The 17,534-nt window shown below is 49.1% G+C and overlaps 1 protein-coding gene across 5 annotated transcripts in view; it reads left to right on the forward strand.

Moving 5' to 3' along the window:
• SNED1 (sushi, nidogen and EGF like domains 1) overlaps positions 1–15,093 on the forward strand; it is a 123,867-nt gene extending 108,774 nt beyond the window's left edge. For 4 of the 5 annotated variants that reach the window (XM_050965334.1, XM_050965333.1, XM_050965336.1 and 1 more), the window contains 5 exons: positions 871–987; positions 3,419–3,506; positions 5,034–5,117; positions 5,715–5,752; positions 14,526–15,093. In XM_050965334.1, coding sequence (XP_050821291.1) covers positions 871–987; positions 3,419–3,506; positions 5,034–5,117; positions 5,715–5,751 — 326 coding nt within the window. In that variant the 3' untranslated portion in view covers position 5,752; positions 14,526–15,093. The remainder of the gene's footprint in view (positions 1–870; positions 988–3,418; positions 3,507–5,033; positions 5,118–5,714; positions 5,753–14,525) is intronic. The other variant, XM_050965335.1, reaches the window with a different exon arrangement.
• Positions 15,094–17,534: the final 2,441 nt, after the last annotated feature.

Raw genomic sequence — 17,534 nt, forward strand, 5'->3', positions numbered from 1 at the left:
TGCTGAGGTCCCTTCCAACCCTGATATTCTATGATTCCTGAACATGAGGGCTACAACTGCCAGGTGCAGGACAAAACCAGTGGGAGACAACCCAGAGCTGTAACAATTAATTTTTGTGCCCGAGGCAAAGGCCGGCTCCAGGCTCTTTGGCGGCAATTTGGCAGCAGGTCCCTGTGTCTCTGTCAGAGGGAAGGACCTGCCACCGCCGCTTCATTCATTCTTCAGCGGCAAGTCCCTGAGTCCCTCTTGAAGAGAAGGACCCGCCGCCGAATTGTTGCCAAAGAATGAATGAAGCAGCGCGGCAATTCAGGGGCAGGTACTTCCCTCCAACAGGGACTCAGGGACCCGCTGCCGAATTGCCACCGAAGAAGCGGCGGCGGTAGAGTTGCCACCGAAGTGCCGCTGATTGCAGTAGGGCTGCGCCACTCCGTTTTGCGCACCTGAGGCAAGTGCCTCACTTCCCTCGCCCTTGTTACGACACTGAGACAACCCATTGCCTGGCTGGCCATTTCAGAACTTCCACACAGGAGGCTACAGACTAGTCCTTGGGTGCGGGCAGCTCACTGTGAAAGCGCCTACCTAGGGGACACCCTTAAGTCAGGGCCTGATTCAGAGATGCTGAGCACCCACAACACTCAGAGCCTCCATACCACCATGGGGCTCTCCCTGAAGCCTCCTGCTCTGACCTCTGAACCGCTGCATGAGAGGGTGCAGCACAGCACTTTATAATCTCCTCCCCTCCCGCACCCCACCCCCAACCCTCTGGCTGGGCATGCTATGGCACTCTGTCCAGGCCATACACTTTGACCCCTGGATGTGCATCCTCCGCCAAAGGCTGGAGCGGCCTGATGCTAGTGTTTGTATTTGCAGACGATACCCAGAACTGCTCTACAAACCCCTGCAAAAATGGGGGGACCTGCATCCCAGGTGTTGAGGTCTACCTCTGTGACTGCATGCCCGGCTTCAAGGGCAGACGCTGTGAACTAGGTGAGGCTACAGCTGCTCCCTCCCTCTCCCCCATCCCTAGCCCTGCTGCCCGCCGGCCATGAGACCAGAGAGTGAGAGGCGGGAAGAGCCAATGCTAGGGCTGCAGCAGTGTGATGCAGTAGGGACTGTCTGTGTGGGGAGTGGGAGAGCAGGGGAGGACTTTAGGGGATGGACGATGCCAGGGCCTGTAACCTGAGCTAGGTAAGGGAGGGGAAAGGTCAACACCTTTGCCCGGGAAGGGGAACAAAGGAAGGGAGTGGCAGGAGGGAAGCAGTTTGAGTTTGGGCTTGGGGCTGTGTGGGTGGAATTCAGGGTATCCTAGCTAGGATCCAAGCACCCTGAAAGCTCAGAAGGACTCGGTGGAGGGGTCCTGACTGTGCCTGCAAGCCCTGCTGTAACCTGTGTTCCTGTTGTCCAATAAACCTTCTGTTTTACTGGCTGGCTAAGAGTCACTGTGGGTCCCAGGAAGAGGGGTGCAGGGCCGGACTCCCCCACACTCCGTGACAAGCAGTCAGTTACACCAGGGAGCAGGGCTTGGACCAGCAGGGAGCCCCTGTCCTGCAGGCTGGGGGGCGCCAGGAGAAGCAGTGCCAAGGTAGACCATGGTGTGCCGGGTCAGTAATGCCCAACAGCGGCCCTGGTGTAGTTTATCCCATGCCCATGTGACTGAGGACAGGCTGCCTTGGTGCCGGCAGGGCCAGAGGAAGACAGAATTCCACCCCTCAGACTCCATCATACCGAGCAGCCCCCAGCCCCCTCACCTCTCCTCCCAAGTGGCTGGGGGCCAGGGTCGTGAGGCTGCTGCTGCGTGAGGGGAGAAGAGGCTGCTCCCTGTTAGCATTCATTTGTGGGAGGGCAGATCTGAGACCTAGCTTGCCCCTCCCTCCCAGCGAAAAGCTTGCTTGTCTGCCCCATCCCTGCTGTCTCGCGCAGCCCGTCACTCCAAGGCTGCCCCTGGAGCACTAGTGTCTGGGCTTTGCAGCTGCTGCTGCCTCCTGCCCTAGCTCTCCTAAGAGAGAGCAGGGTGGGAGGTGAGAGCAGTGTTTCAGCAGAGGGGCAAGAAACCTGGGCCAAGACTAAGGGCAGGGAAAGGAGCTGCTTTTTCTGCGCACAGTGGGGCCTGGTCCAATAGTGAGCCCTGTGTGCTGCTGGAGGGATCAGTTCAGCCCCCACGCTAGGGTGCAGTGCCCAAGGGGCTAGAGCTCCTGGAGATGGTGCCCATAAGAGCTGAGGCTAAGATTTTTCAAGAGTGAGCAGTGACTTTGGGGATGGAGCCGGAGGCACCTCAGACAGCCTGATTTTCAGGCCTCCCTGTGTGCCAGGCCTCCTTGTGTGCCCCAAGTCACGCACTGCTTTTGGAAACCTTCTGTCAAAATACTGACGTGGTCCCCATCCAGGAAGCATCCAGGCGCCTCCCATGTGGTAACGGCCATACCCTCCCAACACCCCTGGGAGGTGGGGCTGAGCTGGTGGCCCCACTGCAGATGGGACCCTGAGGCAGGCTGAAGCTGAAGTGACTTGCTCAATGTCACACACAGCATCTGTGGATGAGCTGGGATGGGACTTGAATGCGGGTGGACCCCTTAATCCTGTGCTCTAGCCACTAGCTCCTCTTCCCTGCCCTTGGGCCAGAGGTCTTACTTGGATTCCAGTTCTATCCACACACACCCCAGTCCCCCAGATACCACAAACCTCTGCAGCGGTAGCCATCGTGAACATGGAGCTGGTGCCTTACAGGCACTACCATGGCTCCTTGGGAAGGGCAGCAGTGCTTTGGTCACCATCAGCCACTGTGCTGTTAACACACACATTATATGGCCCCCTGGCTAAAGAATACTCAGCCAGCCTCACATAACAAATCCTGCTTGCTAGCAAGCCCTATGGGCTGACGGCCCTAGGAAATGTCACAGGGCATGCACTGCCATCCAAGGCAGGAGCCTGGCACTGCTAAGCCCTACTGCGCAACCTCAGATGTCAGGCAGGCACCGAGATGGCCCAGAGTACTGCATATATGAGGGCAAATATTTCACAGATGCACAAAGGAAATTCAGCAGGGGAATAAACGCAGCTGCCTGATTTCTGATTTCCCCTCATGCATTGCTGCCACTAGGACTCTCACCCTCTGTTTGGTGTCAAGCAGAAACAGTTTTCCTGTCCTCAGCTGCTAAATCCCCATCTCGCTTCCCCAGTTATAGCCCTGCTTTAAAACCTGGCCCCCAACTTCCACCCACCCAAGCTGGGGGTTGGCTGGCTGGCTTAGCAAATCCTGGTGGCAGGGACCATGCCTCGCTTGGGGTAAATGCATGCTGCTAGGGAAGTGGATTTGAGCAGTTAGTGTCATTCATTTAATGACAGATTTTCCTCCATAATTGGGGTGTCCTGTTGCTAATAGGGCTTCAGATTAACCGTTTCGCCCCTTCTCTCTGCTTAGCCTGCAAGAAGCTGCCCCACTCCTGCACACGGCTGTACTCAGAAACCAAGTCGTTTCCTGTCTGGGAAGGCGGCATCTGCCATTACCTGTGAGTATAGCTCGCCTCTTGCCCTTCCTCCTTCCTGTTTACACTGGGCCCCATGGAGAGCTCGTGGGTGGTGGCTGAGGGTACAATTCAGCTGGATTTGGAACCCCAAGGCAGAGGCATGAGGATCAGCTGCTTCCGGATGTATTTTGTCCCTGTCTCATTTTTGTTATCTTGTCTGGCCATGTCTTATGCAGAGTAGGGGGAGCTGCAGTATGGGGGCAGCTGTAGCAGCCAAAAAACATTCCACAATCTGTCCTAGCACCTTCACTGATGTTTGGCGTAGGTGTGGTTCTGCACTCGAGGGACGGCTCCAGGCTGTGCTGCAGTAGGCTGGGTTTTTATCAGTGTGGGGAAGGCAGGTGGTAGGCTAGTGCAGGACACTAGAAATGTTGGCGCTTCTGGAGCATCTAGAAAACATAACACTGTACCCACCCCTCACCTTTACCAGACATTGGGGTGTCTGCCTGTGTTGTGCTTATGCAAAGTCAACCAGTGCCTCTTCCCCCGGGAGTTGGGCAGGGAGGAGGGAGAGTGAGCTGGTTGGAGGGTGGCTGGCTGGCTGGGTCATCTTCTCCAGTTCCCCTATCTCCCTTACAAGCAGAGATTTCTCTCTCTCGCTGTCAATTAGGGCCGCAACCAGTCTGACAGTGAGTATTTCCTGTCTGCCGAACCCGTCTCAACATGCTCTCCCCCTCCGGAATGCAGCTGGCACTGCTGTTTCACTAGGGGGCAGTGCCGATGCTCTAGTTGCTATCACTGGGTCAGTTACTCAAATGTTTCTAGGCTGTTGTTTGACACCCTTGGTCCATTGTCTGTCTGTTTGGCTCCCCTGAGCTATCTAAGTGCTATGGGAGAGGCTGGCCATTAAGCGTGCAATAGCAAAGCTGTGTTTGAGTTGAACGGAGCTGTGGTGCTTACTTTCTTTAAGCATTTCCATCTATGTAAAGCCTTCTTAATCCCTTTCCTCTTCACAGAATAGAGAAATAAAGTAGCTGACAGTGCAGTCATATTTTAAAGCAGGGTGATAACCGGTGGGTCTTCAGTGGCAGCCAGTCACAGCACATACTTACTGGGCTCTTACCCATCAGAACCTAGACTCCAGGCTCCATTTGTTAACCGTATTACCCTCCGTACCAGCCACCTCTTAGCTATGCACCAGACCCATGCACCATTTCTGGAAGGGTCTCGTCTCACTCCCCAAACTGTCCTGCTGTAAGTACCAGCCAGAAAACTGGCTCCCTCCCCGACTCTAAGAGTAGCCGGGATTCCACTAAGGATTAGAAGTCCATTCTGAACCTGGCCAATAGACTCTGCAGCTGGTGGTTGAGTGGCCAGTGCTCTCCCCTCACTGGGCTGGTGGTGAGCTTGATCAACATTGGACATGACACCAGTCTTTTGATCAGGATTGACCAAACCCTACTCCACAAGCAGACACAAGGATCCAGTGCTTGCGGCCAGGCAGGTCTCTACCCTTTTCACTGTCTGTCTACAGCAAATTGTTCTGCTGTGTCCTCTTTGTGCTAACAGATACAAGAGGGTCTACAAAGTCCACCAGGACATCTGCTACAAGGAGAGCTGTGAGAGCACTGTTTCAAAGAAGACAGGCAGCAGGTAGGGTTGGTTGATAGCTACTGCAATGGCTTTGCAACACTGCAACGTATAGACACATGGGAAACCAGGGCTCAAATTTTCAATAGAGACTAGTCATTATTGGTGCCCAGTGTGAGACACCATTACATGGGGCTGATTTTCAGAAAATGCTGAATGCCTATCTTCTAGAAACCAACTCCTTTAAAGCAGCAAAGCCTCCAAATCAGTCACAGCTGAAAACTTAGGCCTAGATGCCTGAAGCTGTAGCAAGGGCTGGTACACTGAAATTGTTTGCATGAGGGGCTGGTTAGGATCAGGATGTGTGTGCTGTTGCTCCTCCTCAGAGCATGAAAATACAAAGCTGAGTCCTAGGCTATCTGGACGTTAGTCACCTTGGAGATGATGTTTGTAGGTGTCTGCCATTGTGAGCAACATTAGTCCTTTAGAAATGATGAGTTGGGTTTATGGGATAACTTTCAAAGTCATGAACTCTGGGAGTCCCATTAATACAGGGACTGAACTGCACCTCGCTTCCATGGAAACGTACCTGTTAGTGTGAACAAAAAGAAAAAGGTCAGCTGTCTTGTATACCGAGACCTCTCTCTTTCCTTCTTCCAGAAAACAAAGCAACAGTCACGCACTGAAGAAGCCATAGAGTAAGTGATCTTTCTCCCTGAGAGGCTTTTAGAAGGTTGCTGCACTGAGGAGTCTGCCATCATGCATAGCACCTGCCAAGGACAGATGGTTTCACAACAGGGTGGAGTGTGAGACAATCATTCTCCGGGGTTAAAAGGGCAGTCAGGCAGCCTCCTACCTGGGGAGCTGTAAGAAGCACAGCTGCTAGGACCTCTCCCCAGTCTTTAACCAGAGTGAGCATGTCCAAAACCCACGACATGCTGCTCATTGGTACCTGCGATGGACCACCAAACTACTCCCATGCAAAAATGGCACATGGGCAAGACCACCTCGACCAAAGGCAGCAGAAAGCTGAAATCCATTGCTAGAATAATGCGGAAAGCCCCGCACTGAACAAATAGTGCCCTGGCTCCCTGGAAGTGAGGGGGCCCTTGAATCATCAACAAGCTGGTGTTTGCTATGTATTCTGGCCCCACTGATTTTCTATGTTGATTTCCTCCCCCCACTGCAACACCAGGATCAGCCTCTCACAGACAAACATTTTCTTGCTAGCTTCAGATAAGAGTTAAGCCCTTGGCTTCAAAACCTTAAACTTCACTTGTGTGTGTCTGTGCAGGGCTAATGTAAAGGCATAGCTGGGGGTCAGGTAAGCCACCCTAGATTAGATAGATGGCTTTGAGAACTCTGAGAAGGGGAATGCTGACCACTGTGCTTAAGCTGGTTAAATATTGCCACAGATACCAGCCAAATGATATAAGCATGCAGTGCCTACAGGGAAGAGTGTGCACTTACTTTATTTGGAGTGGACTCAAAGTTTGACCCTTCAGTTCATCTTTATTTACTGTAGTTGAGTGCTGAAAGGTCTTTGCTTCCTATTAGCCTGGGGCTTTTGTCCTCCTTGTAAGAGAATGCTTGCTGTGCCATCGCTAGTCAATCTAACAGCTTTTACAAATCTGCCATCAGTTGTTGGGGACTATCCTCTAATGGGCCCAACTCCCACAGAGCCATCCCTGGCTTCTGACAAAAATCTGCCACGCCATGGGTGCAGCAGCGGCCAACACTCACAACTCCAGCTCTGCAGTTGACTGATGGAGCCTTTTCAGTGGGAATGGGCAGCCTGGAGATGTAGTGATCCAGCTTCTGTTGGCAGGATTCCTATAGAGCCCCTGCTCCTATCTATCTATCTTCCCTCCCTAGGAGAATGCCCAGGCCAAGGCATATTGTTGTATTTGTATTATGGGAATACAGATCCCTAAATGGCCTGTTGTTTTTGATGTTAGAATTAGCCAGACAGGGGCCTGGTCTATGCTGTGTGTGTGTGGTGGTGTGTGTGGGGGGGGGGTATCGATGTAAGATACGCAACTTCAGCTATGGGAATAGTGTAGCTGAAGTCAACGTATCTTATTTCGACTTACCTCCAGTCCTCATGGCACGGGATCGACGGCCGCGACTCCCCCATCGACTCTGCTTCTGCTGCTCACCTCAGTGGAGTTCCAGAGTTGATGGGAGCATGTCTGGAGATCGATATATCACATCTAAACGAGACGCGATATATCGATCCCCGATAGATCGATCGCTACCCGCCGATCTGGCAGGTAGTCTGGATATACCGTAAGAGAGAGTTCCTGCCTTGCAGAGCTGCATATTAGTGAAAAGAACAATTCAGACAAAGAGTGAAAGGGAAAGTGACTTGACCCAGCTAGAGATCAAGGAAGTCTGAAATATCGACAGCCATTATGTGCTTCTCAAAACTAAACTTCCTTTACTTCTTGCAGAATGAGAAATGTATTATGTGTACTTTAGTTAGCCCATAAACACGTGCTGGTTGGAGAAGTATACATTCTTTAGCTTTGATATGAATAATAATAAATTTACCTAGTGCGAGGGAGGGAGCTGCAGATGCACCCTAAGGTGCTTAGATGTATTTTTTCCAAAATCTCTTTCTTGAGTGGGTGTTACCACTCAGAAAAGAGATCTTGGCATCACTGTGGATAGTTCTCTGAAAACATCCACGCAATGTGCAGCAGCAGTCAAAAAAGCAAACAGAATGTTGGGAATCATTAGGAAAGAGATTGATAATAAGACAGAAAAGATCATATTGCCTCTATATAAATCCATGGCACGCTCATACCTTGAATACTGCGTGCGTCCCATCTCAAAAAAAGATATATTGGAATTAGAAAATGATTAGGAGTATGGAACAGCTTCCGTATGAGGAGAGATTAATAAGATTGGGACGTCTCACCTTGGAAAAGAGACGACTAAGGGGGGACATGATAGAGGTCTATAAAATCATGACTGGTGTGGAGAAAATAAATAAGGAAGTGTTATTTACTCCTTCTCATAACACAAGAACTATGGGTCCCTAAATGAAATTAATAGACAGCAGGTTTAAAACAAACAAAGGAAGTATTTTTTCACACAATGTACAATCAACCTGTGGAACTTCTTACCAGAGGATGTTGTGAAGGCCAAGACTAGAACAGGGTTCAAAAAAGAACTAGATAAGTTCATGGAGGATAGGTCCATCAATGGCTATGAGCCAGGATGGACACAGATGTTGTCCCTAGCCTCAGTATGCCAAAAGCTGGTAATGGACAACAGGGGATGGATCACTTGATGATTCCCTGTTCTGTTCGTTCCCTCTGGGGCACCTGGCATTGGCCACTGTCAGACTGCTGGGCTAGATGGACCTTTGGTCTGATCCAGTATGGCCATTCTTATGTTCCCTAGTGGGTGACATATAGGAAAAAAAAAAGTAAAATGTGAAAGACAGTTGTAAACAAAAGGGAAGGTATGTAAATAGACCTGATTTGCCATACTCACACAGCTACAGAAGAAACTGATGTTTCTAGAGAAAAAGCTCAGGAAATGAATGTCTCTAAGATGTAATTAACAGAGCATAATAATAAGGACCACCAATACATTCAAGTATATACCCAAACTTTATGGTAACACCACCATTAGACTCTTTAGTAGTGAAGTGTCGTCATATATATATATATATATATATATATATATATATATATATACACACACACACACAGGTATCTCGCAACTTACACGCATTTAACATGCACGATTTCAGTTTTACGCTGAAAGGCCTGGAGTCCGGGAGGAGGCATGGCCTCAAGTAGAAGAGGCATGGCCTCAAGATTTAAAGATCCTGGGGCACCAGCTGTGGCTGGGAGTCCCAGGGCCTTTAAATCACCCAGGGGATCCCAGCTGCAGAGGTGGCTGGTAGCCCCTGGGACGAACTAAAGGGCCTGAGGATCCAGCCACCGTGGAGTTTCGGGCCCTTTAAATGCCAGCCCCAGCCCGGCTGCCAAAACTGCGGGTGGGATTTAAAGGGCTCCTCCGGGCTCCCCACCACGGCAGGAAGCCTGGTGGAGCCCTTTAAATCCCGCCCGCAGCTCCAGTGGGTGGGGGGAGCCCTTTAAATCCCGCCCGCAGCTCCGGTGGCAGGACCAGGGGGGCATTTAAAGGGCTCCACCGGCCCTTTAAATCCCTCCCCCCCGGTCCCGCTGCCGGAGCTACGGGCGGGATTTAAAGGGCTTGGGGTTTTGACTATACACAGTTTTCGCTTTACGCGATAACCACGGAATGGAACCCCTGCCTAAGATGCAACAGACCTGTACACTTTGATGGGCTGGATCACAGAAACCCCCTTAGGGTTGCCAACTGATGTACCATGACTACTTCTGTTCCTGCTCTCCTGCCCTGGCAGCTTGTGACTTCAGTGCCCTGCCTGGTAGCGCCAGACCCACTAGCCTGCTGCAAACCCAGAACCAGGTATGAACCAGGTCCCCTAACAGCTGTAGGCTTAATTGAAAGCAGCTAACAGAAGTGTTCCTGTCTTTAACACTCAGATGCCCAACTCCCAATGGGGTCAAAACCCCAAATAAATCCATTTTATTCTGTTTAAAGCTTATACGGGGTAAACTCATAAATTGTTCATCCTCTATAACACTGATAGAGAGATATGCACAGCTGTTTGCCCCTTCCCCCCAGGTATTAATATATACTCTGGGTTAATAAGTAAAAAGTGATTAAATACAAAAAGTAGGATTTAAGTGGTTCCAAGTAGTAACAGACAGAACAAAGTGAATGACCAAACAAAATAAAATAGAACACACAAGTCTATGCCTAATACAGTAAGAAACAGATAAAACCTCACCCTCAAAGGTGTTCCAGTAAGCTTCCTTTTACAGACTAGTCTGGATCCAGCACTCACTCACACCCCCTGTAGTTACTGTCCTTCGTTCCCGTTTCTTTCCGGTATCCTTGGGGGTGGAGAGGCTATCTCTTGAGCCAGCTGAAGACAAAATAGAGGGTCTCCCAGGGGGTTAAATAGACTTTCTCTTGTGGGTGGACACCCCTCCCTCCCCCTGTGTAGAATCCAGCTATAAAATGGAGTTTTGGAGTCACATGGGCAAGTCACATGTCCATGCATGACTGAGTTCCTTACCAGCCAAGCCACATTCCTGGGAAAGCTCAGATGTGGATTGGTGTCTCCAAGTTCATTGTTAGCTTAGGTGGTTCTTCATTGAGCACTTACTGAGAACAGTCTTTTCTCAGGAAGCTGACCAACTGCTTCACTGAGGCTATTTAAAATTAAACAAGTACATAGTCAATATTCATAACTTCAAATACAAATACGATACAAGCATACAAATAGGAGGAATGTATTCAGTAGAGCATAACCTTTACAGAGATATGTTACATGGCAGGTGTAGCATAAAACATATTCCAGTTATGTCATATATATATTCATAAGCATATTCCCATAAAGGATTATGGGCTGCAACATCACATACACACAGTAAATTTCATAAATATAGACAAAACTAGCCATTCTGTGAACCACTATAATATCACGTAAACAGTTACTAATGTAGCCTTGGATATGCTAGCATAGCTCAAGTTTTTCCTTTTCTTCCTTCCTCTTTCCCTGTTAATTCTGAGAGAAAATATTTCATATAAGTTTCTTCACAATTCTTCCCAAAATTTCAATGTTTTCCATTCCAGGTCTTAAAGGGGCATCTAAAAGTTTCCACTTGTTTTCCAAGCCCTCCCCCACGTTGGCAGCAGAGCTGGGACTTGATCCCAGTCTTCAAGGCCTGTCCCTATGGCCTGTCCACTCCCTACCCATGCCTCCTTGTGGCAGGCTGCTACACAGGGGTGAATCTCATAGACTTTGAGGCCAGAAGGCACCATCATCATCATCTCTGACCTCCTGCACTAGTTTAAACCTGCAAGTGACCAGTGCCCCATGCTGCAGAGGAAGGTGAAAAAACCCCCGGGTCTCTGCCAATCTGACCTGGGGAGAAATTCCTTCCCAACCATAGAATCATAGATTCATAGAAGATTAGGGTTGGAAGAGACCTCAGGAGGTCATCTAGTCCTGTGGGGCCCAAAACTGGACACAGTACTTCAGCTTAGGCCTCACCAATGTTGAATAGAGGGGAATGATCACATCGCTCAATCTGCTGGCAATGCCCCTACTTATACAGCCCAAAATGCTGTTAGCTTTCTTGGCAACAAGGGCACACTGTCAACTCATATCCAGCTTCTCGTTCACTGTAACCCCTCGGTCCTTTTCTGCAGAACTGCTGCCTAGCCATTCGGTCCCTAGTCTGTAGCAGTGCATGGGATTCTTCCGTCCTAAGTGCAGGACTGTAGACTTGTCCTTGTTGAAACTCATCAGATTTCTTTTGGCCCAATCCTCTAATTTGTCTAGATCACTCTGTATCCTATCCCTACCCTCCAGCGTGTCTACCACTCCTCCCAGTTTAGTGTCATCTGCAAACTTGCTGACAGTGCAGTCCACGCCATCCTCCAGATCATTAATGAAGATATTGAACAAAACCGGCCCCAGGACCAACCCTTGGGACACTCTGCTTGATACCAGCTGCCAACTAGACATGGAACCATAGATCACTACCTGCGTTGGCCCAATCCTCCAATATGTCTAGGTCACTCTGGACCCTATCCCTACCCTCCAGTGTATCTACCTCTCCCCTCAGCTTAGTGTCATCTACGAACTTGCTGAGGGTGAAGTCCACGCCATCATTCAGATCATTAATGAAGATGCTGAACAAAACCGACCCCAGGTCCAACCCCTGAGGCACTCCACTTGATATTGGCTGCCAACTAGACATTGAGCCATTGATCACTACCCACTGAGCCTGATGATCTAGCCAGCTTTCTATCCATCTTATAGTCCACTCATCCAATCCATACTTTTTTAACTTGCTGGCAAGAATACTGTGGGAGACGGTATCAAAAACTTTGCTAAAGTCAAGATATATCACATCCACTGCTTTCTCCATATCTACAGAGACAGTTATCTCATCATAGAAGTCAATCAGGTTGGTCAGGCATGACTTGCTCTTGGTGAATACATGTTGACTATTCCAGATAACCTTCCTCTCCTCCAAGTGCTTTAAAATGGATTCCTTGAAGACCTGCTCCATGATTTTTCCAGGGACTGAGATGAGGCTCACCAGTCTGTAGTTCCCCGGATTCTCCTTCTTCCTTTTTAAAAGATGGCCACTATATTTGCCTTTTTACAGTTGTGCAAGACCTCCCCCAATCACCAGGAGTTTTCAAAGATAATGGCCGATGGCTCTGCAGTCACATCAGCCAACTCCCTCAGCACCCTTGGATGCATTGCATGGACTTGTGCATGTCCAGCTTTTCTAAATAATCCTTAACCTATCCTTTTACCACTGAGGGCTGCTCACCTCCTCCCCATACTGTGCTGCCCAGGCAAAAAAAGCATTGAGTACTTCAGCTTTTTCCATATCATGTCACTAGGTTGCCTCCCCCATTAAGGGTCCCACACTTTCCCTGACCACCTTCTTGTTGCTGACATACCTGTAGAAACCCTTCTTCTTACCCTTCACATCCCTTCCTAGCTGCAACGCCAACTGTGCTTTGGCCTTCCTGATTACACCCCTGCATGCTCAAGCAATATTTTTATACTCCTCCCTACTCACCTGTCCAAGTTTCCACTTCTTGTAAGCTTCCTTTTTGTGTTTAAGCTCACTGAAGATTTCTCTGCTAAGCCAAGCTGGTCGCCTGCCATATTTGCTATTGTTTCTGCACATCAGGATGGTTTGTTCCTGCACCCTCAATAAGACTTCTTCGAAATACAGTCAGCTCTTCTGAACTCCTTTCCCCCTCATATTAGCCTCCCAGGGGATCCTGACCATCAGTTCCCTGAGGGAGTCAGAGTCTGCTTTTCTGAAGTCCAGGGTCCGTATTCTGCTGCTCTACTTTCTTCCTTTTGTCAGGATCCTGAACTCGACCATCTCATGGTCACTTCCACTTTCCCTATCAAATTCTTCCCTGTTTATGAGCAGCAGGTGAAGAGGAACAGGCCCCTAGTTGGTTCCTCCAGCACTTGCACCAGAAGTTGTCCCCAACGCGCTCCAAAAGCTTCCTGGATTGTCTGTACACTGTTGTATTGATCTCCCAGCAGATGTCAGGGTGAATGAAGTGTCCCATGAGAACTAGGGCCTGTGATCTGGAAACTTGTTAATTGTCCTCAAAAAAAAAAAAACCTCATCTACCTCATCCTCCTGGTCTGGTGGTCTATCAGATGCCCACCATGACATCATTCTTGTTGCTCTCGCCTCTAAACTTAACCCAGAGACTCTCAACGGGCTTTTCTCCAGTTTCATACTGGAGCTCTGAGCAATCATACTGCTCTCTTACATAGAGTGCAACTCCTCCAACTTTTCTCCCCTGCCTGTCCTTCCTAAACAGTTTATACCCATCAATGACAATGTTCCAGTCATGTGAGTTACCCCCCCCAAGTCTCTGTTATTCCAATCACATCATAGTTCCTTGACTGTGCCAGGACTTCCAATTCTTCCTGCTTGTTTCCCAGGCTTCTTGCGTTTGTGTACAGGCACCTAAGATAACTAGCTGATTTTGCCCTACTTTCTCAGTATGAATCCGGAGGCCTCCCCTATTACACCCTCTTCCTTGTGTTTCCTCCCCGTTATCCCACTTATCTCTGGGCTTAGGTCACCATCCCCTGGCAAACCTAGTTTAAAGCCCTCCTCACTAGGTTAGCTAGCCTGTCTGCGAAGATGCTCTTCCCTCTCTTCGTTAGGTGGGTCCCATCTCTTCCTAACAATCCTTCTTCCTGGAACAACATGGTCGAAGACTCTAAAGCCCTCTCTCCGACATCACCTGCATAACCATGGATTTACCTCAACAATTCGATGGTCCCTGCTTGGGCGTCTTCCTTCAGAGAGAATATGGTTCTTTCAACCCAAATATGGTGATCAGTTAGACCCAACACCAGACATCAGGGAAAGAATTATCTGTAGTAACTGAGAGCCCTCCCCATCTAATCTGCCCCATTATCTTTATTTTAAATATTACTTGTCGAACAGGGGAAGCACAAAATCAAATGCTCCACCCCACCCCTTGCTTGTGCGTATGACCCTGCATCCTATAGCTTTGCAAATAAGTGTGCACTAACAAACACTAGGGGCCAGATTTACACACTTGTCAATTGCAACTAGAGAGCTAAACCCTATAAAAAGCGGCAGCCCAGAAATCTTTAAGAACCAAAGGGCCAAAACTACCACTGACTTCAGTATGGAAAAGGGGACACATAGGAAAGCATTAAATACTGTTTCCAAGCTCTTATGGGGCAAGTACTCTCCATCAGCCAAACCCCATGGGAGCAAGAGTTGGTCACTCCCTCAGACCAAAGGGAATTGAAGTTGAAGTGCTTTCAGCTGATTCTAATGTTCTCTCTCTCTTTCATAGGGTTCAAAGCACTAAGAGCTTCCATCTTACCAGATCGAAGGGCTTTCAATCACCAGGAAGATTGGATCTACAAATAGTGAGGGAGACCTTCCTACATGGAGTCACTGCCCTTCCCTCTCCTCCAGCCTGTTAGGGACACACTCAGACTGGCACACCACACAGTCATTTCCCCTCTCGGCAGCAGGCGCACCAGAGCCCTCACACAGGCTTTCCTTATTGCGGATGCCCTTCTTCTCATCACCAGACCCCATCCAGGGACAAGCAACATCACATTAGAATGGCTGACTGTCTCATACGGGGGTTCGCCTATCTTCGTAACCCAGGCCTGTTCATGTGAGTCCCTCCTCTGCATGGGCATTTACAGGGCTGAAATCCAGCCCCCTCTTACCAACATATGCACCAATCTGTTAAATTACAAATCAAGTTTAATGCAGCACTACACTCCTTAGCTATGAACTGACACCTGACCTACAGAGCCCCGGCAGAGATGTAAAATATTCCCCTGCACAGTCCAGTAAAAAAAATCCTATTTCAACTGATGAGGGTGGAAAATAAAGAAAGTAGTAGACACATTTCCCCTTCTTTTGTACCTTAAATGTTTGGTTTTTAAGAACACTGTGCTGAATAACAGGCAATATTGGCTATTTTCCTCAAGTTATTAATGTTGTAACTGAGTTTCAGTGTGTAGCTTAGAAAAACGTCTACAGCACCTAACAATGATGAACTTTTTTCCTCAAAAAAAAGGTGAAGGCTTAGAAATGTGTTTGCTCCCATACTCATTTTTATAGCACATCAACACACTGGTCTATGAAATCATTCCAGGGCACTGTAGCTTTGTTCAGCAAAGAAAATGTTTAAAGTCCTTATCTCCAGCTGAAACAGATTTAGTAAGTGTCCAGAGCATTTGTCAGCTGTAATTCACTTCTCTGCAGCTGTGTATTTTAAACCAAGCAGTACCAGGAAACTGACACACACACTGATACAGCTGTGACACCAACTGGCATCCAAGCACTAATTCCCTGTATTACTGCAATGGTGCTTAGGTATTGGCAGCAATACCAGCTGGGCAGGCTCAAGGAAAGCATGTCTGGCTTTAAAGATTTCCTAGCTTTTGAGAGTTTGTATGAGTATGACACTAGTTACACATAGAGTTGTGTATTACTATACACAGTGTATATTATAAATTAATACACACCAGAGATATAGCTTAGCAATGGTACTAGAGTGTTGTTTCAGGAGCAGTATATGGGTGCACCTCTAGGAGGCTGTGACTCATGGCGCAGGATACAGCAGCCTTTCCCCACCGCCTAGAGCTAATAGTCAAGGGGGTGTGAAGTGTAAATACAGTTTCTTAAGCAAAGGAAAGAATGGTTCTGAGCAGAACACAGCACAGGCATTAAGCAGCTCCCCTCGGCAGGCATCCTCCCTGTTCCGAGCACCTTGCCAAACACCTCTCTGAGCAAGAGAACGTCAGGGTGCTGAGGAACCTGGCCAGCCACAACAGCCAACTGGAAAATCAGGCTCCCTTCCAGGCAGTGGTGGTAATAAGGAACTGAGGAAAAATCAGTTCACGGATCTCTGCTGCAGTGGAATATTCCCTTTGCCTCCAACTCCATCAGGCCACTGCCACAGAGATTAGGCACAAAAAGGACTCACTTGAGAGATGCTGCCAGAAACCAAACTGGGAATTGGACGGGTTGACAGGTAATAAGGTTTCGTGAGGGCCCGCCCCACAACTCTAGAGTCCCAGTTATCCTGAGCTCATTTCACATGGGAAAGCTTAGAATCCCTAGCCCTTAAACGCCCTTCATGTGGCCATGGGGGAGGGGTGGCAGTGCTTCTGGGACATGAGAGGAAGCTGTCCGAGATCTGGAAAGCCCTTGTCATTACCTGGGGAGAGAAGAGGTGGGACCAGAACACCAGGGGTCAAATCATCCAACATTCCAAGTCAGAATGACAGGCCCTTTTCCCCAGGTGTTCTGTCACCTGAGTCCAAGCTGGCGGCGGACGAGAAGGACGTCCAACCCTTCTGCGCTGCTGCCTGGAAAACGGGTCACTGAACGCATCCACAGACAGTGTGGTTCAAAAGAAGCCTGCAGCTTGTTAAAATCTCGAGTTTTCATGCAAACCTATCCCTTTAACTGGAAACTAAAGCAATCCTGCAAGCAGACCGTGCATGTTCCCTTTCAGTCCAGCTATGGCACCCTTTGAGCTACAGGACAGGAGAGTAGATCTCTGGCTGCAATCCCAGGAGTTGGCGCGCCCACCCGCCTCATGTTCCCCCAGCAAGACCAGCATGTTTACATGCACTGTCAGCCTGAGAGCTGCTGACCGGAACAGATCCATGGCCCGGCAGCAGCAAGGCAGGTGCAGCAACTTGCTCCCCTTCTGCCATACAAGGAGTCTCCACTCTTGGTATGTGTTGTAATGTAGCTACCTGAGAGCTTGCGCAGCAGCGTCCAGGTCAAACCATATGCTACAATAAGCACAGTATGTAATGCAGCAGAAAAAGATTTTATCTTGTTCAAAAAAATTAGTTATTTTGTTTTTTAAATAAAAATACAATTGCTAGCCATTGGGTCCTTTGTTCAGTGGGTGGTGGGGAAGAGGCAGAGGGAAGGGGAAAGTCAATCCCTTTTCCCCAGCCCACAGTGCCCACGTGCGCCAGAGACATCTCCTCAGCACCAGCCAGTCACGTGCCTCACATCAAACCAGTCTCTTGCCCCCCAACCTACTCACCAGCCTCCTCAGCCCACAACCAAACCACTTCTCTTGAACCAGCAGTTCACTTGCTCACACAACCTGTCTCCTTTCCTGGGCCCAACCCCAAGCTCTCTCCTCCTCTCTTGATCATTCACCCCACATCCGTCTCCTCTCCTGCCTCTGAAACTCAGTGGGCTCTTTCCTTCCACAGCGAAAAAATCCATCATCTTGTCCTCCTGAACTCTGATCCCAAGCTCCCCCATCGCCTCCCCTCATTACAGAGCCCATGTGTCTCAGTCTCCAACC

This window comes from Gopherus flavomarginatus, chromosome 8 (genome assembly GCF_025201925.1).
Source record: "Gopherus flavomarginatus isolate rGopFla2 chromosome 8, rGopFla2.mat.asm, whole genome shotgun sequence".
Lineage (NCBI taxonomy): Eukaryota > Metazoa > Chordata > Testudines > Testudinidae > Gopherus > Gopherus flavomarginatus.